This window comes from Euprymna scolopes, chromosome 16 (genome assembly GCF_053919585.1).
Source record: "Euprymna scolopes isolate OS-2025 chromosome 16, ASM5391958v1, whole genome shotgun sequence".
Taxonomy (NCBI): domain Eukaryota; kingdom Metazoa; phylum Mollusca; class Cephalopoda; order Sepiida; family Sepiolidae; genus Euprymna; species Euprymna scolopes.
Genome location: NC_136497.1, coordinates 15,382,414 through 15,401,761, shown reverse-complemented (window position 1 = coordinate 15,401,761; position 19,348 = coordinate 15,382,414). Strand labels below are relative to the sequence as shown.

General features: G+C 35.0%; 1 protein-coding gene across 7 annotated transcripts in view; it reads left to right on the top strand.

Moving 5' to 3' along the window:
- LOC145295851 (uncharacterized) overlaps positions 1-19,348 on the top strand; it is a 423,706-nt gene that overhangs the window by 207,682 nt on the left and 196,676 nt on the right. For all 7 annotated transcript variants that reach the window (XM_080141574.1, XM_080141571.1, XM_080141576.1 and 4 more), the window contains one exon: positions 15,626-15,765. In XM_080141574.1, coding sequence (XP_079997700.1) covers positions 15,626-15,765 — 140 coding nt within the window. The remainder of the gene's footprint in view (positions 1-15,625; positions 15,766-19,348) is intronic.

The following is a 19,348-nucleotide window of genomic DNA, read 5'->3' as shown; positions in this document are numbered from 1 at the left end:
CTCTCCGATTCTCTCTCCTCAGATCTTGATCACGTTGTACAATGGGGAAAGGAGTGGCTGGTTACTTTTAATGCATCTAAAACCAAGCTTCTATCTTTACATCATCAGCGTTCTGATCCCCATCTGGCATCAGTTAAAATGAATGGCTCTCATCTTGGGGAGGCCTCAAGTTTTGACAGGCTTCTGGGCTTGACCTTTACTCCTGATCTTAAATGGAATACGTACATCAAATCTGTTGCCAAGGCCGCTGGAAAAATGGTCGGATCCTTCTATCAATCCAGTAGATATCTCACTGCTGATGCAATTCTCTATCTATATAAGAGCCAGATACGTCCAAGGATGGAATACTGTTGCCACATATGGGCAGGAGCTGCTAGAAAAGACTTGTCCTGCCTTGATAGAGTTCAAAATAGACTTTGTAGCCTGGTGGGAGATGTCCTTTTCTCTTCGCTGCAACCTCTATCTCACAGAAGAGATGTTGCGAGTTTGTCTCTGCTTTATCGTTATTTTCATGGAAAGTGTTCGACTGAGCTTCAATCTATGGTCCCCCCTTGCCAAACTTTCACAAGAAACACTAGACTAGCTGAAAACACTATCAATAATTTTCCCCACTCTTTATCTGTGCCTAAACCTTAACATAGATTCCATGATCAAAGCTTCTTTCTTAGAACTGCATGCCTGTGGAATTGTCTTCCGTTTTCCTGCTTTCCAGCTGTCTATAATGTGGTTGTCTTCAAGTCCAACGTGAACAAGTTTCTGATGAGCCGTTCCACTTAAGTTAACAAATTTACCGAACTTCCATTACTATTGATTACTATATTGTCCTTTTGACTACTCTACACTCTTTAACCCTTATCCTTGAGTGGCCGATCGGCCTTGATAAGTGGTGACGCCTATGTAAAAAAAAAAAAAAATTCATACATGCTTAAAGTCTGCATTCTTCACTAACGGCCAGCAATCAGTGTTGTACAAAGCAGCAATAAATGTTTGAAATATTTATACAGACTAGCATTTTTGTGTGTTATGCATATTTATCATTTAAGTATAAAACTGGCAATTTAATTAAATAAATATGACAAAAAAAAATAAGCATGCCACAGTTGCCATGTAGGGAACGGATGGTAGAAATTTGCACAGAAGAGGATACAGCATTCGTCTAAATTCATCAGGAATTGCTGCATCATGGATGCATCTTATGTATCTCCTGGAAGTCCTTTGATTCACTTGAAATTGGTAGTGAAACACTTTCTGGTCTGTGTAGACCTTTTTTTGGGTGCAGGTGTGAATAATAAGTCCTGAGGGAGAGCATAATGACCATTGCAGGCCAAAATAAGATAATTGTTAAATGTATGTGCTCAAGGGTGAAAAATGTTAAGCTTCTTGTCAGTTTTCATAGGGCAGATCCTGTAGACCCTGCACCAGTCTTTGAACTCTCTCGATATCAGAGATTAGATATGGAGCATATGTCTGGACACTGTACTTTAATTGTGGTCTGATGTGGGACACATAAAACGGGAGAAATATTTCAGGAATTAGTTTGAAGAGCTTTGAATGAGAAATAGTGGTCCTTGCTTTGTTGCAACGAGAATACAATGTTTAGATGACTTGAAAAACAAATCAACCAGAAGGCTAATATCTTATCCTGTTCACTTCTTCAGTAGAGCCATATTACCACTGAAAGTAAGGGCAAAGTGTAGAGAAAAGCCTGTTGAAGTATGGCAGCATTTATTAACATTGACATATAAGTCCTGTTCAATAGACCATTTGCGGACATGTTAGAGGTTAGACATAATATTATCACTTTTACTTCTATGGGCCAAAGAAGCATAATTCTGAGTTTCAGAGGAGCCATATTATAGATTAATATGAAGGTGGCCTTAATCAGCATCAAATCACCACAAACCTTAGGATTTCACTTTCCACTGTTAACTGATTGTCCAATTCATGAGGGATGAAGAGAAACAATCAATATTTTCTTACCTATGTCCATCAGAATTCTGACATCACTGTCATTATTAATGATAATAAGGGTGTCTATTTACTTTTTTCATTGCTGTTCCATGTTGTATAATGATTCTTTGTATCTTTTGTTGTAGATAAATTCAAATAATTGTTTTGGTTCTCCTAATAATTCTTTGAATAGCTTGTAGACACATTATTGCAGGTAATTTGGTACCTTTAATAAACTCTACTGCCAGAAAAGATCTTGAACCTCTTCCAAGTATATTGTTTCTCTGATTGCCTACCACAACAAATTTAACTCGTGGATTAACACTATCTAGTTTAGAATTAAATCTAGTAACATTCATCAAAAGCCTGGCCCAGTCTTTTATTTACCAAACCTATTATAATTGGTCATGTCAAACTTTTAACGGATAAGTGTCTTTTCTGAACAGTTCATAGCAATTAATTGATTGAATGTTGCAACAATAATTAATTTTAATCATATGATTTACATTTGCTTGTGTCATGTTTAGTCAGTGACAGTTTGTTTGTCAGTGTTGTGGAACTGCAACATCCCTCATTTATTTTCACCATATATGTATAATTTATTTATACTGATAGAATGTTTTCCCCTATTTTAATGACTTGCATAGCTTTGTGAACAAAAGCTGCATATAGAATTCTTTTTCTTTGCATGCTCTTTAGTTTGATTACTGATGGATGTTTATAGGTTTGTTTCATTCACATTCAACGTTTATTTGGTCAACCATTTTTTTATTTGCTTACTAATTTCAGCACTGGAGTAGGAATAGCTATTTCTCACTTTGTAGTAATGTCCTCTTTCTTCAACAAGAACACTGTAAGAGAAGTATGGTATAAATTAGGACCAGTTGGTCATATTTACATGAACAATGTTTCTAACAAAAAGGGAAGAATTGCTATTTTCTGGGTCAAAATTTATGCCATATAGCACTTATCATTTGCAAATTTTTTTTACCTTGAAGTATTTTTTACATCAAGTGGCTTGATGTGTTGTCTGGAGCTATTTCCATTAAAAAAAATTATCATGCAGTACATGAGGTCATATTACTACACTAACTAATTATTGGTTGGCTAATAAAACAACATATAACAATTTTTTTATTTACAAAGTATACAAAAACAAGAATGCCTTCATCATACATAACAAAACGTTTGTTTTAAACAAAATATTACTGAAGACTATGTACTATTTTTTAGCTTCGTTGATTGAAAATTAGTGATTCAGTTTCTAGTTTATTATCCAAGGCAAAAGTTATCTATTCTGGCTGGTTAAAACTCGGACATTGCCAAACCTTACATATTTTGATTTAGTATGACCGTTAGCAAGTTATAATAAAAGGATTTACTGTAATATTCATTTGGAATCAGAAAGAACAAACATGGTGACAGACTCAGACAAAAAAGATTCTTTCATTCAAGAAATCCATATAGTTTGAAAGTTATTTACTCTGAACTAATTAAAATTACAAATTATAAAAAATAAATAAACAAATAAAATTTAAATAGTAGATGGAAACAGGAGCACATAGGCAATGTCGTGTATTATTGCTTGTACTCAAATAAACTTATTTTCTAAAAAATAAAAAAACATTTTTGGTTATAGTAAAATAAATTTTAACTTATTTATTTTTTTTTGTCTTTCATTTGAACTTTGTATTCATTTTTAGAAACTTCTGTTTGAACATTAAAAAAAAATATTGCATTTGTTTACCATAATTTTTTCTCAAAATCTTAAACACTACATTGAGAAAACTGCAGAATCCCCAACCATTGGTGCATTATCAAAATGCCCTATTCTAGGGTTTCCCAAAGTGGGCTCCATGGAGATTGAGGCTCTGCAAGTGAGGCTGAGGGGCTCCGGAAGCCCATTCTTAAAGAGGACCAAATGTTTATATATGGAAAAATTAAATGGCTGCAAACATTTAATTATTGATCTTTTTAAGGTTTTAAGGCTTTTAAAAAATATATTTGAAAATATTTTATTATTATTTACTTGAAGATTTGAACAAGTAAATAAATATTAAAGATTTTTGAAAGTTAGTTTTAAGATTTAACAATTTCTGAAATAGCAACCAAAAATCTAAAGTTACTTGACTCCGTTTTAAATGAGAACCATAATGTATAATCGTTTTCCTGGTGAAATTCATTATACGTTACTACATGTAGTTAAAAAAAAAAAAATCACACAATTAGCTTCCATTATTATTATTGTTGATTAGTTGTACACAGAAGAAAGCTGATGTGGTCAGTTTCCTCTTCTCTGTATATGTCACATAATCAGCAATCCTCTTCTATTTACCTACTTGCTGATTTAGTATCCCATCTCTACACTTATAAACCAGTGCTATTTCTCCTACAGTGAGATTAAAATACTGATTAGAATAGTTTCTAATATTTTAATCATGCCATCAAAGTTGTAAGATTAACTAATTTGCATATTGCTTGGCAAAAGGATATCTCACTAATTCACTATTTGCTTTGTTTTAATATAACACAAAGATCCATTTAAAATTGTTTTTACATCATTGATAAAGATGGCATTTATGGTGAAAACAAAACTTTTTGATCAATTTGCTTTTGGGTGTACTTGCTTTTCAACAAGTTGTGACCCAGTTATAAATTGTAAATTAAAAAGCAAGGGCCCCAATCCAACCATACAACACACACACACACACACACACACTACCTCAACTACCAGGCAACACCACCAGGACATGGGTTTTGTAAATTATTTATAAATTTGAGTTACAACAGCAAAAAAATAAAAAAATTTTTTAAAGATTTTAAAAAAGAAAATGACTGGTGAGCATATAAACTATTATATACAGAATGACTTTCTTTTAACGAAAGGGAAATGTTGTCAACTATTTTGGGGACTCCATAATTCGAAATTATGTTGATATACACAAAAGTAAAAAAAATTGTAATTTTATGAATTACAAATCGAGAAGATTTAAATAAATCCTTATAAAAATTGAAGGTTTGTATCTTGAGTTTTGACCTTGTAATAAAATAAATTATCAGTTGTGTAAATTGGAGTTCGTTCTAATGAGGTGACCGGAAACATGTTACTCTCTATACTGTTTCTCACTTTCTTACAACTTTACATTTTTATGATAGCAAGTTTAAAGAACTGATGTCAAATTCCAGGTTAATTTTTTAATTAAAAAGAAATAACTTAGATCATTTATTTTACTGAGTGCACTCTGCACGCATATCCAAAATATTAGACATTCAAGCTGTACCTAACACTTTCTGCCACTTCTAATTGGCATGCCTTTTGTAGAATCGGAAAAGAAAGTCCTTGTTTAAGCCATTTATGGTGGCTTTTTATTATGGTTCCAAACGTTCCGTTTACAAGACTCAACCTGACTTTAAATTTAGATAATCTCACAAATTTTCATTTTAGATCAAAATATTTTTTCATCGTGTTTAGAAAGATTAAAGTTTGGAATGTTGAAGAACCTTATCAGTTTGTATGCAATTTTCTCAAAGAAGGTTGAAATTGCTGTTCTCCTCTACCAGTTCTGGTTTATGCGTGGACCATTTTTCATTGTGTTCTAATTAGAGTTTGCATATATTCCAATGTAGTACCTGAACAACTTGGTGTATCTCCATTTTTTATATTATTAGAATCGGTTGTTAGGGTTTCCCAAGCTTTAGGACACCATGGAGCCATTGAGCAGAGCAAAGGTTTTTCACGCAATAATTTCTGAAATAAATATGAAAAAACATTAATTTCAAATTTTAACACTAACTAATGATAATGTTTATAACCATTTTTTATTTTTAATTAATGAAAATTGTTGCATATTTTTATTTACTTTTTCATTAACCATCCTGAAAGTCTTTACATCTGTAGATATGTATCATATCTATTTCCAATAAAAAAAGATTAAAAATTAAATGTCTGCAGCCATTTAATTTTTCCGGATAAAGCATTTAGTCCTCTTTAAAACAGGGCTTCCAAAGCCCCTCAGCCTCACTCACAGAGCCCCAATCTCTGTGGAGCCCACTTTGGAAAACCACAGTTCTTAGTATTTCTTCCTTTTTTACTTGTTTACTTCACAACAAAGAATTTCATTACTTTCAGAAATATATTTTGATAGACAACCTTCTTCTATATTTACATCTTCAAAACCAAGTAAACCATGACCACCTTCCTTTCTAGGTAGATACAATCAAACTGCATTGACTTTATTCTCAAAAGCTTCATAAATTGTAAGCATTTTCCATGTTTAATTCATCTATATTCCAATCAAGTATACCAGCAGTATATTGAATGATAGATACTGCTTTGGCATTGATAACATAGATTGTATGCTCATTATTGGAATTATTATTCTTTCTCTAGTTCTCTTTCTCTCTCTCACTCTTTTCTAAGGGAGAGAAGTAGTCTTATACATGTTTGAATGCATTCAATTCTACTCTTGCTTCCCTACATATTTTAGACAGTTGTCCTCATCTCCGTTATGTTCACAACATTAAGTTCTTGTGAACTGGTTGAGTTTGACATTCTTGGAAGATGACTGATGATAACAAAAGACACCTGAAGATCAGGGAGTAGAATAGTGTGAACATTATGAAAATGTGAACAAAAGTCTGAAATTATACAACAATTTTATATAACAATTTTTCAACTCAAATATATCAAATACTAGCATGGGTGCCAGGCGTTGCCCGGGTATTTGGAGGTGTATGTTGAGCAAAAAAAGAAAAAAAGCGGTCAATTTTTTTTAACTTTGACCCCTATTATGAACCCCTTAAAATTTATCGTTTTGGGCTCAAATCAAGTTAAGTTAGATCCATGTCCAAGGAACCTATATCTAAAATTTCAAGTGTTTAGACTCAAAATTGTCGGAGGAGTTTGGTAGAGTTCTCAAAGGTAAAATTGTTGAACTTTGACCCCCTTAATCACCAAATTTTTGGCCGAAAACCGATCACATCGATTTTCCCAAATCTCAATATCCTGTATATCAAATTTCGAGTGTGTAGACTTAAAATTGACAGTTATTGCATAGGGAAATGTACACACACAGATATACACAGACACATTCACTTTTCTAGATATACTAGCATTTTGGCCCGGCGTTGCCCGGATGTTTGGAGGTGTATGCTGAGCAAAAAAGAAAGGTCAATTATTATAACCCCTTAACAGTATTTATGATCAATTTTTAGTTTACTAAAATTTCAAAAGTTATGTTTGTTTGTTTGTTTGTTTGTTTGTTTTTTTGTTTTTTTTTGTTTTTTTTTTGTTTTGTTTTTAGGTTAGATAAAACAAAACAGAAAACTAGGTTTATAAAGCATCACATATTAAACCAGCGTTTGATGCTGGTAAAATTTGACACATAGCAGACATGTAGTAAATTAATAATAGAACTATTGGTTTGATATGGAAACGTACCAAGATTCTAAGTGTTCAGTAAAACAAACTTTAAAAAATAAAGAAATGAAAATTATTTTATTGTAATTGGAGGGGGGGGGGGGCTTATCTCCTCCTGTGAACCAATTTTTATTTTTTGTCTTCTGTTTCTTTTCAGCAAATTGTTGTGTAGAATAAACTGTACATAGTATTTACTATTGTTCTTTTATGCATAGTCATCTCCACTAAAGCGAACATTTCCTATTGTTTGGGGAGAATCTGTCATTTTATAGCGTCAGCTGACAATCACATTGGCATGGCATGAATGTTCTGCCTTCCGACAATAAATAGGCAGCATTTTTCCGTTTTTATTTTCTATGTTATTTAATGGGGAAAAAATTCTAGACACACGTTTAGTTTTAACATTATATTCACTTTCAAGTAACTGACACATTTCTGAAAATGTAAATTCTAAATACAATACTAAAAAAAAAATTTTTTAAAAATGGTATCTTCAAGTTTTTCTATTTTTATCGACAATATTTTGTATTTTTTGAAATGAAAGAACTTTAATTATCATTTACAAGTTTTTAGACTGGTTTCTGCATTTTCATGTTTTCACAGCATTATTTACTGTTTTGCCTACCTGTCTTTCTCACGTGTCTCCTGTTGAACTCTGTAACGGTGTAGGAATTTTTAACTTAACCTTTTTTTTTTTTATATAACCCTGGGAATACACGGTCCTCATGCTTTTATGAAAATCTATCAAATTTAAGTTGTTTTGCTACATTTTCTCAATTTTTGCCCGCTATACACTTTCTTTCTTGTACTAGCATAATTGTAGTTGTGCCAAGTAAAAACTTTGCTCCATATTGTACTGTTTTTTAATGAAATCAAATCAAACAGATGGATTCTAGCCCCATCGTTATTGTTTGGAAATTAACTGATTTAGCACATCATATTGAATTTCTTTGCCAAAAGAAAATGTTTTTGAATTCAGTAATGGTTGCATACTAATTAAATTAATTTTTGATGGGCATTTTTATAATTTATATTTCCAAGAGAACACTCAACTTGATCGCTTACCTCTAATAAACAACAGCATTTTTTATTTCTAACCAAAGGTGTAATTAATGAAATAAGTTGTTGGAGCATGCTCCAAATATATGAATATTTTTCAAAAAAATATCAACTGATTTTGCTTAGTATTCAGGTGTATATGAAGTGATTCTTTTTAAAAAGGATCCAAACTTATTGGAAATTATGTTACAGAACATGTCAGAAAAGTCCAAAACAATGAAACAATAAAATGTTTCTAAATTTTTGAGATGAGGATTGATAAGTCATATTATTTGGACGACTTTTCTCGTCTTGAGTGTTATTCACACAACATTTCAGTTGATGTAACCACCAACCTTCTTCAGGTATGTCGAACCAGACCGTGGTTTGTTATCTCGAACCAGACCGTGGTTTGTTGTGTCGAACCGGACCGTGGTTTGTTGTGTCGAACCGGACTGTGGTTTGTTGTGTCGAACCGGACCGTGGTTGGTTATATTGGAATGACACATGGTTTTTATGCTGAAATGAAACGTGGTTTTTGTTTTTTAAAAATAAATAACCTTATTGGAAGTTATATTTATGTGCTAACAAAACAATGTAGAAATTAAAAAAATAAACTTATTTTATTTGAATTATCTGAATAACTGTTCTCATCTTAGAACGTTCTTGTAACGTTTCAGTCGATTATAACTTATCTTTTCTGAGTGTGCCTTCTTGAACTTAATAATTTGTAAGCAATTTAGGATTTTTTTTTTTTTTTTTTTACAAAGGAATCACCACTTATCAAGGGCCAGAGGCCACTCAAGGATAAGGTTTAATGTATAATGTATAGTGTATAATGGGGCAATATAAAATATATATAAAATTGTTAGCATTAGTGGAGATTTGTTAAATTGGATTACTTAAGGGGATGGCTCATCATGAACTTGTTTATGTTGGACTTGAAGATGACTATATTGTAGTCAACTGGAAAGCAGGCAATTAGAAGAGTTCCACAGGCATTCAGTTCTAAGAAAGAAGCTTTGTTTATAGTCTACGTTTAGGTTTAGGCATATATAAAGAATGGGGGGTATTGGTAGTGGTTTTAGCTAGACAAGTATTTTTCGTGAAAATTTGGCAAGTAAGAAGCATAGATTGGAGCTCAGATGAGCACTTGCCATGAAAATAACAATAAAGCAGAGACAGGCTCACAGCGTCTCTTCTGTGGGAAAGAAGTTGCAGGAAAGCGAGAAGAGCATCCCCCACTAAGCTACAAAGTCCTATTTTGAACTCTGTCAAGATAGGATAAGCTGCTTCTAGCAGCTGCTGCCCAGATGTGGCAATAGTACTCCATTCTTGGGACGTACTTGACTCTTGTGCAGGTAGAGAATCAGCAATGAGATATGTACTGAAGCAGTAGAATGGTCCCACTATTTTTCCAGTGACCTTAGCAACAGATTTGATGTACGTGTTCCATTTCAGATCAAGAGTAAAAGTCAGACCAAGAAGATTGTCAAAACATGGAGCTTCCTCAAGACGATAGCCATTCACTTGAATTGTTGCCAGACAGGGGTCAAAGCGTTGATGATGTAAAGATAGAATGAAACTCTTTATATAATTCATGGTATAGCTTGCTCTCATTCCATGAGCCATGACAAGATGGAAGTCATAAGTAATTCGTAATTGTTATTCTTAATGATCAAAGTTCCATCCTTAGCCCAACTCTCTTCTTGATCTTCATCAATGATCTCCCAAATCAAATTCTTAGATCATTCGTAGATATTTGTGCAAACACCACACCACAATCTATGGCAACATTTCAAAGGTTGACAATGATTAAGATCTTTCTGATTCTCTCTCTTCTGATATTGAGCCCGTGGTGCAATGGGGAAAAAGGTGGTTGGTTAATTTTAATGTATCTAAAACAAAACTTCTCTCTTTTCACCATTGCTTTGACTCTCATTTTACCCTAATTGAAATGAATGTTTCTCATCTTGGGGAGGGCCCCAAGGGTAATTGTGGCCTGGTAGACCAACAGAAAACCTTCTTTTTAAAAGTTGTTTTCTAGCGGGAGTCAGGTGTGCTGAGAACAGATATCACATTTAAATTTGGGGCCGGCAACTAGTTTTCACGATACTGAAAACATACTTTTCCACATGTTTCATGTAGTAACGTAACGCAGTGATCATCTTGAATTTTGTTACACGGAAGAAATTCTTAACATGAGGAGGGAGTGATTTGTACCTACAAGTATTTACACATGCGCAGTGTATATTATATATTTATTCAAGTTTTTAGAGGCAATATTTAACATTTGCCTTATTTATTCATTTGGGTTTCCTTTCCTTAAAAAAAAAATTGGGGGGGGGGGGGTAAATATTACTTGGTTTTCACCTTAACATTTTCCTTCATAATGACGTTTTTTGCAAGTTTTCAGGTATGCTTAAAACGAATATCACATTTAAATTTTCCACAAATAAGTAGTTTCTCAGATATTAAGTAATGTAATAAGTAGTGACCATTGTTGAATATGTGTGCGCTTGCACATACTACAGTGGCCACCACTTATAACATAAAGAATTACATATTTATTTGGGGAAAATTTCAATGCGATATTCGTTTTCAGCATACTTGAAAACCTACAAAAGTCATTTTAAAAGAAAATATTAAGGTGGATACCAAGTAAAAATTTACGATATTTTTATTGATTTAATTTTTTTTTTTTTTTTATTTTTACTTTAAAAAAAAAAAAAATCTTCCTTTGAAAATTCATTATGTCAGTTCTGTTTTGAACAAATATGGCCGTCGCATTACATTGCTACATGAAACACGCAGAAAAGTATGTTTTCAGTATCGTTAAAATTAGTTGCCGAACCCAATTTTAAATTCAATATTCATTTTCAGCACACCCGAAAACCCTTAGAAAATAAGTTTTTATGGTAAGTTTTGTGTTGGTCTACCAGGCCACAATTACCGCACCATGTCTTGACAAGCTTCTGGGACTGACTTTCACCCCTGATCTGAAATGGAACATCTTCATCAAATCGCTGGAAAAATGGATCATTATACCGCTCCAGTCGGTATCTCATTGCTGATGCAATTCTGTATCTGGATAAAAACTAAAATGAAATACTGTTGCCATATCTTGGCAGGAGCTGGTCGGCAAGTCCGGTCCTGGCTTGATAGTTCAAAACTGGCTTTGAAACCGAATCGGTGATGCCCTTTTCTCTTCCCTGCAACCTCTTTCTCACAGAAGAGACTTGCAAGTTTGTCTCTGCTCTATCATTACTTTCATGGCAAGTGTTCATCTGAGCTCCAATCTATGGTTTCACCCCTTGCTAAACTTTCACAAAAAAAAACACTCTGCAGGCTACAACTATTATCAACAGTTTTCCCCACTCTCTATCTGTGCATAATTCTAAACAGAAATTGATTCCATGAACGAAGTTTCTTTCCTAGAACTACCAACATGTGGAACACTGTTTCATTGGCTGTTTACAATATGGTAGCCTTCAAGTCCAATGTAAACAAGTTCTTGTTAATCCGTCCCTTTAAATAATCCAAATTCTACCCAATGTACACCATTAACGATTATTAAACTACCACCTTACATTCATTAACCCTTATTCTCGAGTGGCCTTCGGGCCTTGATAAGTGATAACTAATTGATCTTTTTTGTTGTTTTTCCCCCCACTAAGTTTACAGAGTATTCACATTTAACCTCCTAAAAGAGTAGACTCTCATTAATTTGGAGGAATGATTTTGCAGAAGGTATTGAATTGATCTACAACAATAATAATACTTGTAAAAGAATATGATTGTTACAAAGATACATTAAAATGCGAGTTCAAATATAAAACAAAATTTAATAAAAGTTAATCAAATGTATTTCATAAAACATTTAAAATGTCTTTAAAATAGTTTTGGAAACACACTTACATTTTAATTTTGGCAAATTTTCCTCATCTTTCATTTGTCTCGTCAGTGGAAGAGAAACTACCAAATGATTTTAATAATTAGATGAGTAGACACACCTTCCTATGAGCAGACAGGGGAAAGGAACTAGTAGGCGAGTGAAGGTGCAGGCCTCTACTGAGCAGTAGGTCTAATAGTCTTGAAAGGAGAGACTCGACGATCTTCAGGCTACCAATTCCTTCCGGCTCCTAAGAATGCGCTGCTTTCTTTTCCACAACATGAGTAGCGACGACCAAATTTCTGATGTTAACTGATGACTAGATTCCACTTAAGCTTTAACAAAATGGTATGTCCCATTTCAATATATGTATTATTATGTAGAATATTTACAAGATGACCACAGCTTCATTTGGTCCAACAGACATCCCGCTCCCCCAAGTTCATATGAAATTTGGGAAAATGATGTGGAAAAGAATGCGCTGCTGGTTACACTCTGGAACAATAGAAAGGGGTGTGAGTAATTTATATGAGGGGTACAAGTACAATACTATCTATCTCCCTCACCCACGGCGAGTTTTTTGCGGGCATGACAAAAAATTCTGAAGAAAATCTGTTTCAACTATTTACACTGTACAAGTATCAGTGAATTTTACTAGTGCTGGGAGCGCCGGCTGCGCGACCTGTTGCCTGGTTGAGTCTCAGCGATATCGGGGGCATTGTGCGATGCCAGTCGGCGTAAAGCCATGGGAGGCTTCTTGGGGGTCGTGTGTATGGCAGGTATATGAAGCTGTGGAGAGGCCGTATGCGTGGCGTCTACATTCTGCATGGGAAGACCAATATGTGTTGACTCTGCTGTATGTGCAGGGTCTCCAGCTTTCGGTGTGGCTGTGTCTACGGCTCTCTCAGGTGATGGGCCAGGGCTTGCGCCAAGGCACTTATCTTCCTCACCTGATGCTGATTCAGGGTTCCTTGCTGGAACGTTAATGGTAGGTTTTCCTAATCCGTTTGAGTGGATGACAGCATCCCTAATGATGGGGCTGAGGGACTCAATGATATCTTCATGTGAGGCTGCTTTAAAGGGGGTGAACTTACGATGCTGGCGGTTTCGCAGAGTTAGTCTCCCAGAGCCATCTATCTTCACGACATATTGGTGGAACTGCCTGACCTCTACGATGGTGCCTGTCCTTTCCCAGCGATGATGATTGCCTATCAGGTTCTGTAAGTAGACATGATCCCCAATACGAAGAGGAAGCAAGGATCGAGTGTGTTCCCTCCGTTTCTCATGTTCTGCTACCCGAGCGTCGCTCCGAGAAAGGCAACCTTAGTATATTTGCAAATATTTTCATATCTTTTATTGGTGGTGGAGTGCTTGGTTTACCCTACGCTTTCAGAGAGAGTATAACCAGCAGCGCATAGATGAGTAGACACACCTTCCTATGAGCAGACAGGGGAAAGGAACTAGTAGGCGAGTGAAGGTGCAGGCCTCTACTGAGCAGTAGGTCCAATAGTCTTGAAAGGAGGGACTCGATCTTCAGGCTACCAATTCCTTCCGGCTCCTAAGAATGCGCTGCTGGTTACACTCTGAAACAATAGAAAGGGGTGTGAGTAATTAATATGAGGGGTACAAGTACAATACTATCTAATAATATTAATATCAAAGAATCATTTTTATTACCTTTTATCTTCATCTCAAACAATCTATATATATAAATGGATGAATGCCACCAGCAAGTAAATAAAAACATTTATGACATGCTACAAACAGAGCCATCTGTTTGCTACTCAATAAACTAGTCTGGTGCTGGTAACATGTTTTTTATACAGTTCCTTCTGATTTTGTTTGGATTAAAAGAGGAGTTGAACCATCAGTTGCTGGAAAATTAATGTTGTTCGTGCATGTTAAAATTAAGCAGTAAACATTAATGTTAAACCTTAAATTGAAATGTAAAAGTCTGGAAACTTTCTGCACAAAGATACTTTCCGATAAGATCTAAATTTCTTACATAACACTTATATGCCAGCATCTATCATCAAGTCTAAATAAACAGGTTCTAATAAGCAAAGCTAAATCATAGAACCTTCTACACCCAAATGAATTCGCAACTTCAACCATAACTCTGATTTCCTTTATATATCTTCCTTCGAAATTTATATCCTTCAAAATCTAATGGGTGATGTCCTTTTTTCCACTTCTCAATCTCTTTGCTTGTCTCTCTATTATTTTCATCGCAGGTGATCTCCTCCTTTTGTGAAACTAGTCACAACAAAAACTCCTCTAGCTACAACCACTGTCAATAAATTCCCTTTCTCACTCCATGTACCTAGAACTATGCAGAATTTGCATGAACAAAGTTTCTTTCTTAGAACTACCCCTCGTTGGAACACAGTACCACAGGACTGCTTCCTAGCTGACTACAACACGGTCATTTTCAAGTTCAATGTAAATAAATTCTTGTTGAGCCTTCCTCTTAAATAATCAATTTCTGACCAGTTGTAATCATCATGACTAATCCCCTTGGTGTTTTACCATCTACCTGTTAAATTCAAGAATGATTATCCTCTAATGGCTTGTGAGCCTTGATAAAAGTGACTTATTTGTAAAAAGAAAGAAAAAAAATGGTTAAAATTTTTAATACATCCCTGACCCTTCAACTTTCAATGATCAAAATTGATACTCATAACATGTAAAAGTCAAAGAGGCAAGGTGTACAACAAATGTTAAAGTTTATTTTGAGGGTAAATATTTTCACAAGTAATACTATTGTTGCATAGATTTATTTCTATGAAATCTATATCTTATACTTTTGATCATGTTTAGATATTAAACGCTTTAATTCATCAGCAAACAGGTGGGACGTCATACCATTCTGGTGGGGAAAAAGTCCTTTGTTTCAGTGATGTGAGCTCTCTACTTTTTTCACAATCCACAAAAAGTAAATTTCTGCTTAAATCATTTTTAATCAAAATCCGATTTTTTTTTTTTTTTTTTTTTTTTTTTTTTTTTTGATTAAATTTAAGTAAGAAAATGCTAATTGCTACCAAATTTCATTTTTCTGTCACTCTGGGTGTTATTTCTACTTCATTCTTTTTTCCTATTTCTCTTGCTCTATGGTTGCTTTTTCATTATCTTCCAAAAATATTAATATTCTCACATTTTTATTTTCTGAATATTTAGAATTGAATACTGACAAAAATATACACACTATAGCTGCATACTTTTGCTAATCTTTATGTATATAAAAGATTAAACTTGTCTTTTTTAAACTGTCTTTATCGTGTGTAGACTTTGAAACTAAATTAATTTTGCCATTTTCTTCTCTTTAGGTCATGTGATGCAAATGATGTCTGATAGAATTGGGACAGGTTTCAGTGAGAAAGAAGTTTTAAACATTTTCTCTGATGTCTGTGAAGCTGTCTCGAGGTTACACCACTGCCAGACTCCTATTATACACAGAGATCTCAAGGTAAGAAAAAAATCTAAAAAAAAAAAAAAAATCTGCTCCATTGTTTACCTTGTATATTAGGTTTCACATTGTTTTTCTCGTCTGATAGAACCAAACTACTTTTTTGTTGATGTATGCTGATTGATGCACAAGAAAAAAAAAGCAATAATGTCTTTGAAAAGACAGACTGGCATAGGTAAAGAAAAAAAACTATTTTTATGCCAACCCTTTATACTTTTGGACATTAACTTTGTTTCAAAGAAAAGACAAAAATATACATCCGACTTTTAGTAGTTTTATTTATTTATTTTTTTTTTATTTATTTATTTTTTTTTTTTGAGATTATGTTGTGAAGTGGCTTATGATTGATGAGACACAGATAAGAAGAAATTAATGGATTAAAACGATTCTGTGTAGATCAAAAATATAAAGGATTTATATTTATTTAATAATTTTACAAATGGAAAAATTACTATGAAATTTCATTGTCTACACCTAACCAATTTTGGTGAGCACTCCTCATTTGAATTTTCATTTTGTTATTTGATTAAATCAAGGACAAATAATTCATACTTCATAAGGTTTCTTGCTTTGGATACAAATTATTTCCGTTGAAATATTAAAATATGGACGAAGTAGGGAATAAGGATTCTGATTGGCTTCACTGCAAAGAAAGAAAAGGGACACATTTCAGGCAACATCTGTTTGACTTTGACACACACATTGGCAAGAAAACGTAAAAAAAAAACAAAATTTTTTAAAAATAAAAATGAGTTATATTATTATATTGTGACAAAACTTTTAAAACTAAACTTTGGATTGCTTTTTTTTTTCTCCATATATAATAAAATGACTACAGAAATTCCTCTCTGGACCAAAATTCCCACTGTTTACTATGCTAAAATCACAATGACTAATGTATACCTATTAACCCTTATCCTCGAGTGGCCTCTGGGCCTTGATAAGTGGTGACACCCTTGTAAAAAAAAAAAAAAAAAAAAAAAAGTATCGTAGGTTTACAACAACAGATGCCACATACAAATCCAATACATCACTATCTTATGTAACTTTAGAACACTTTTGCAGACACATTCAATCATGATAATAAAATACTATATTACATCCTAGGAGCAACACCATCACAATTGCAACATCATTAGAGGAAGGGTTACCTATTTTTCCCTCTAAATATTTAAACCTAATTTGGACTAATGCATTTACTGAAGCATAATGATTTAATACTGTCTTCACATCCCTCGGCTAACATCCACATATGTGGTGACTTCAACGTCCATAACGTGGAATGGCTGACCCATTCAAATAAGACAGATGATGAGGGGAGGTTTTGTCATGATTTTGCCATTGCTTATGACCTCACTCAGATTGTTCGCGAACCCACCCGTGTGCCCGATACACCCTGTCAATATGCAAGCCTCTTGGACCTTTTTCTCTCAACTTCCCCTGAGCTATGTTCATGTTCCGTTCATTCTCCTCTAGAATCCTCCGACCACTCCGTTGTATCAGTTAAGATAAAAACGAAATGTAAGAAGCCCCCAGACGTACCCCTCCACCATACTGTATACCGATACTCTATGGCTGACTGGGATAGCTTCCGTACATTCATATCTGATTTACCTCTGCACTCCATGTTTAAAAAGGATGTGTCCTCTATAGTATCAGATCTGACCGAATGGTTAATTGTAGGCATAGACCAATTCATACCATCTAAAAAATTCCAACAAAAACCTAACAGCCAGCCATGGTTCTCCCCAGAATGTGCTGCTGCTATCGCGCACAGAAATCACTTTTTCCATAGCTACCAACGTAATAGATGCATTGAGACTAAAGCTGCTTTCAGGTCTGCCAGCAACCACTGTAAAAGAGTAATAAAAAAATGCAAGAGAGCTATATGCCCAGTCTGTTAAATCCAAGGTAGCTGATCAGCGGCTTGGATCCCACCAGTTTTGGCAAATAACAAATAGGATCCTGAACAGAAGTGTGCGTTCTATCCCAACCATTATCAATGGACCAGAGGTCATCTCGTCAGCGTCAGACAAGGCCAAACTATTTGCAAAGAACTTTGCAGTTAATTCTACCCTATGCAATGAAGGCCATCAACTCCCCATATTTCCTCCTATAACACAGAACAAGCTAGGTAACATACAAATATCCGTGCATGAGGTCGCCAAGCTAATAAAGAACCTAGATTCCAGTAAAGCAACTGGCCCTGATGGCATCCCAATTATAGTGTTAAAAAAGCTTCAACCAGAACTTGCTCCCATACTTACGAAACTATTTAAGCGCTGCCTTAAGGAGAAGTGCTTTCCGACTCCCTGGAAGACCTCATCAGTATGCCCTGTATTTAAGAATTCAGGTGATAAGTCATCTCCCTCTCAATACAGACCTATAAGTCTCCTGTGTGTTATAAGTAAGTTGCTGGAATCCATATTAAATAGAGAAATAGTCAACCACCTCAGCAGAAATAACCTTCTTAGTGACACACAATATGGTTTCCGCTCTGCAAGATCTACCGCAGATGTGCTGACGGTTATATCCCACAGGATTAGTGAATCTCTTGACAAAAGCTTCCTTTCTAGGGCAATTGCTCTTAACATATCAAAGGCCTTCGACAAGGTATGGCATAAGGGTCTACTTCACAAGATTTCCAGCTACGGTATAACTGGAAATGTTTTCTCCGTCATTAAATCTTTTCTCTCCGATAGGCTCATAAGAGTAGTGGTAGATGGACAAAAATCAGAGGCCTGCAATATAAATGCTGGAGTCCCTCAGGAGTCAATCCTGGGCCCAACTCTCTTCCTGATTTACATCAATGACCTCCCTAAACACATACTTAAATCATTCGTTGACATCTATGCTTATGACACGACCATCTACGGCAACACATCAAAGGCTGTAAATGACAAAGTTCTCTCTGATTCTCTCTCCTCTGATCTCGAGCGCGTGGTTCAGTGGGGGAAGATGTGGCTGGTTACCTTTAATGCATCCAAAACCAAACTCCTATCCTTACATCATCAACACTCTGATCCCCAGCTGGCATCAATTGTGATGGATGGCTCTCGCCTGGGTGAGGCCCCGTGTTTTGACAAGCTTCTGGGTTTGACCTTTACTCCTGATCTGAAATGGAACACATACATCAAGTCTGTTGCCAAGGTCGCTGGAAAGATGGTGGGATCCTTCTACCGCTCCAGAAGATATCTCACTACTGATGCAATTCTCTATCTATATAAAAGCCAAGTACGTCCAAGGATGGAATACTGTTGCCATATCTGGGCAGGAGCTGCTAAAAACAGCCTATCCTGCCTTGACAGAGTACAAAATAGACTTCGTGGCTTAGTGGGGGATGCCCTTTTCTCTACCCTGCAACCTCTCTCCCACAGAAGAGACGTTGCGAGCCTATCCTTGTTTCATCGTTATTTCCATGGCAGATGCTCGTCTGAACTCCAATCTCTGGTCCCCCCTCGCCAATCTTTCACAAAAAACACCCGTCTAGCTGAATCCACTGAAAAATTTCCCCCACTCTATATCTCTGCCTAAATCAAAACGCGGATTCCATGAACAAAGCTTCTTTCTTAGAACTGCACGC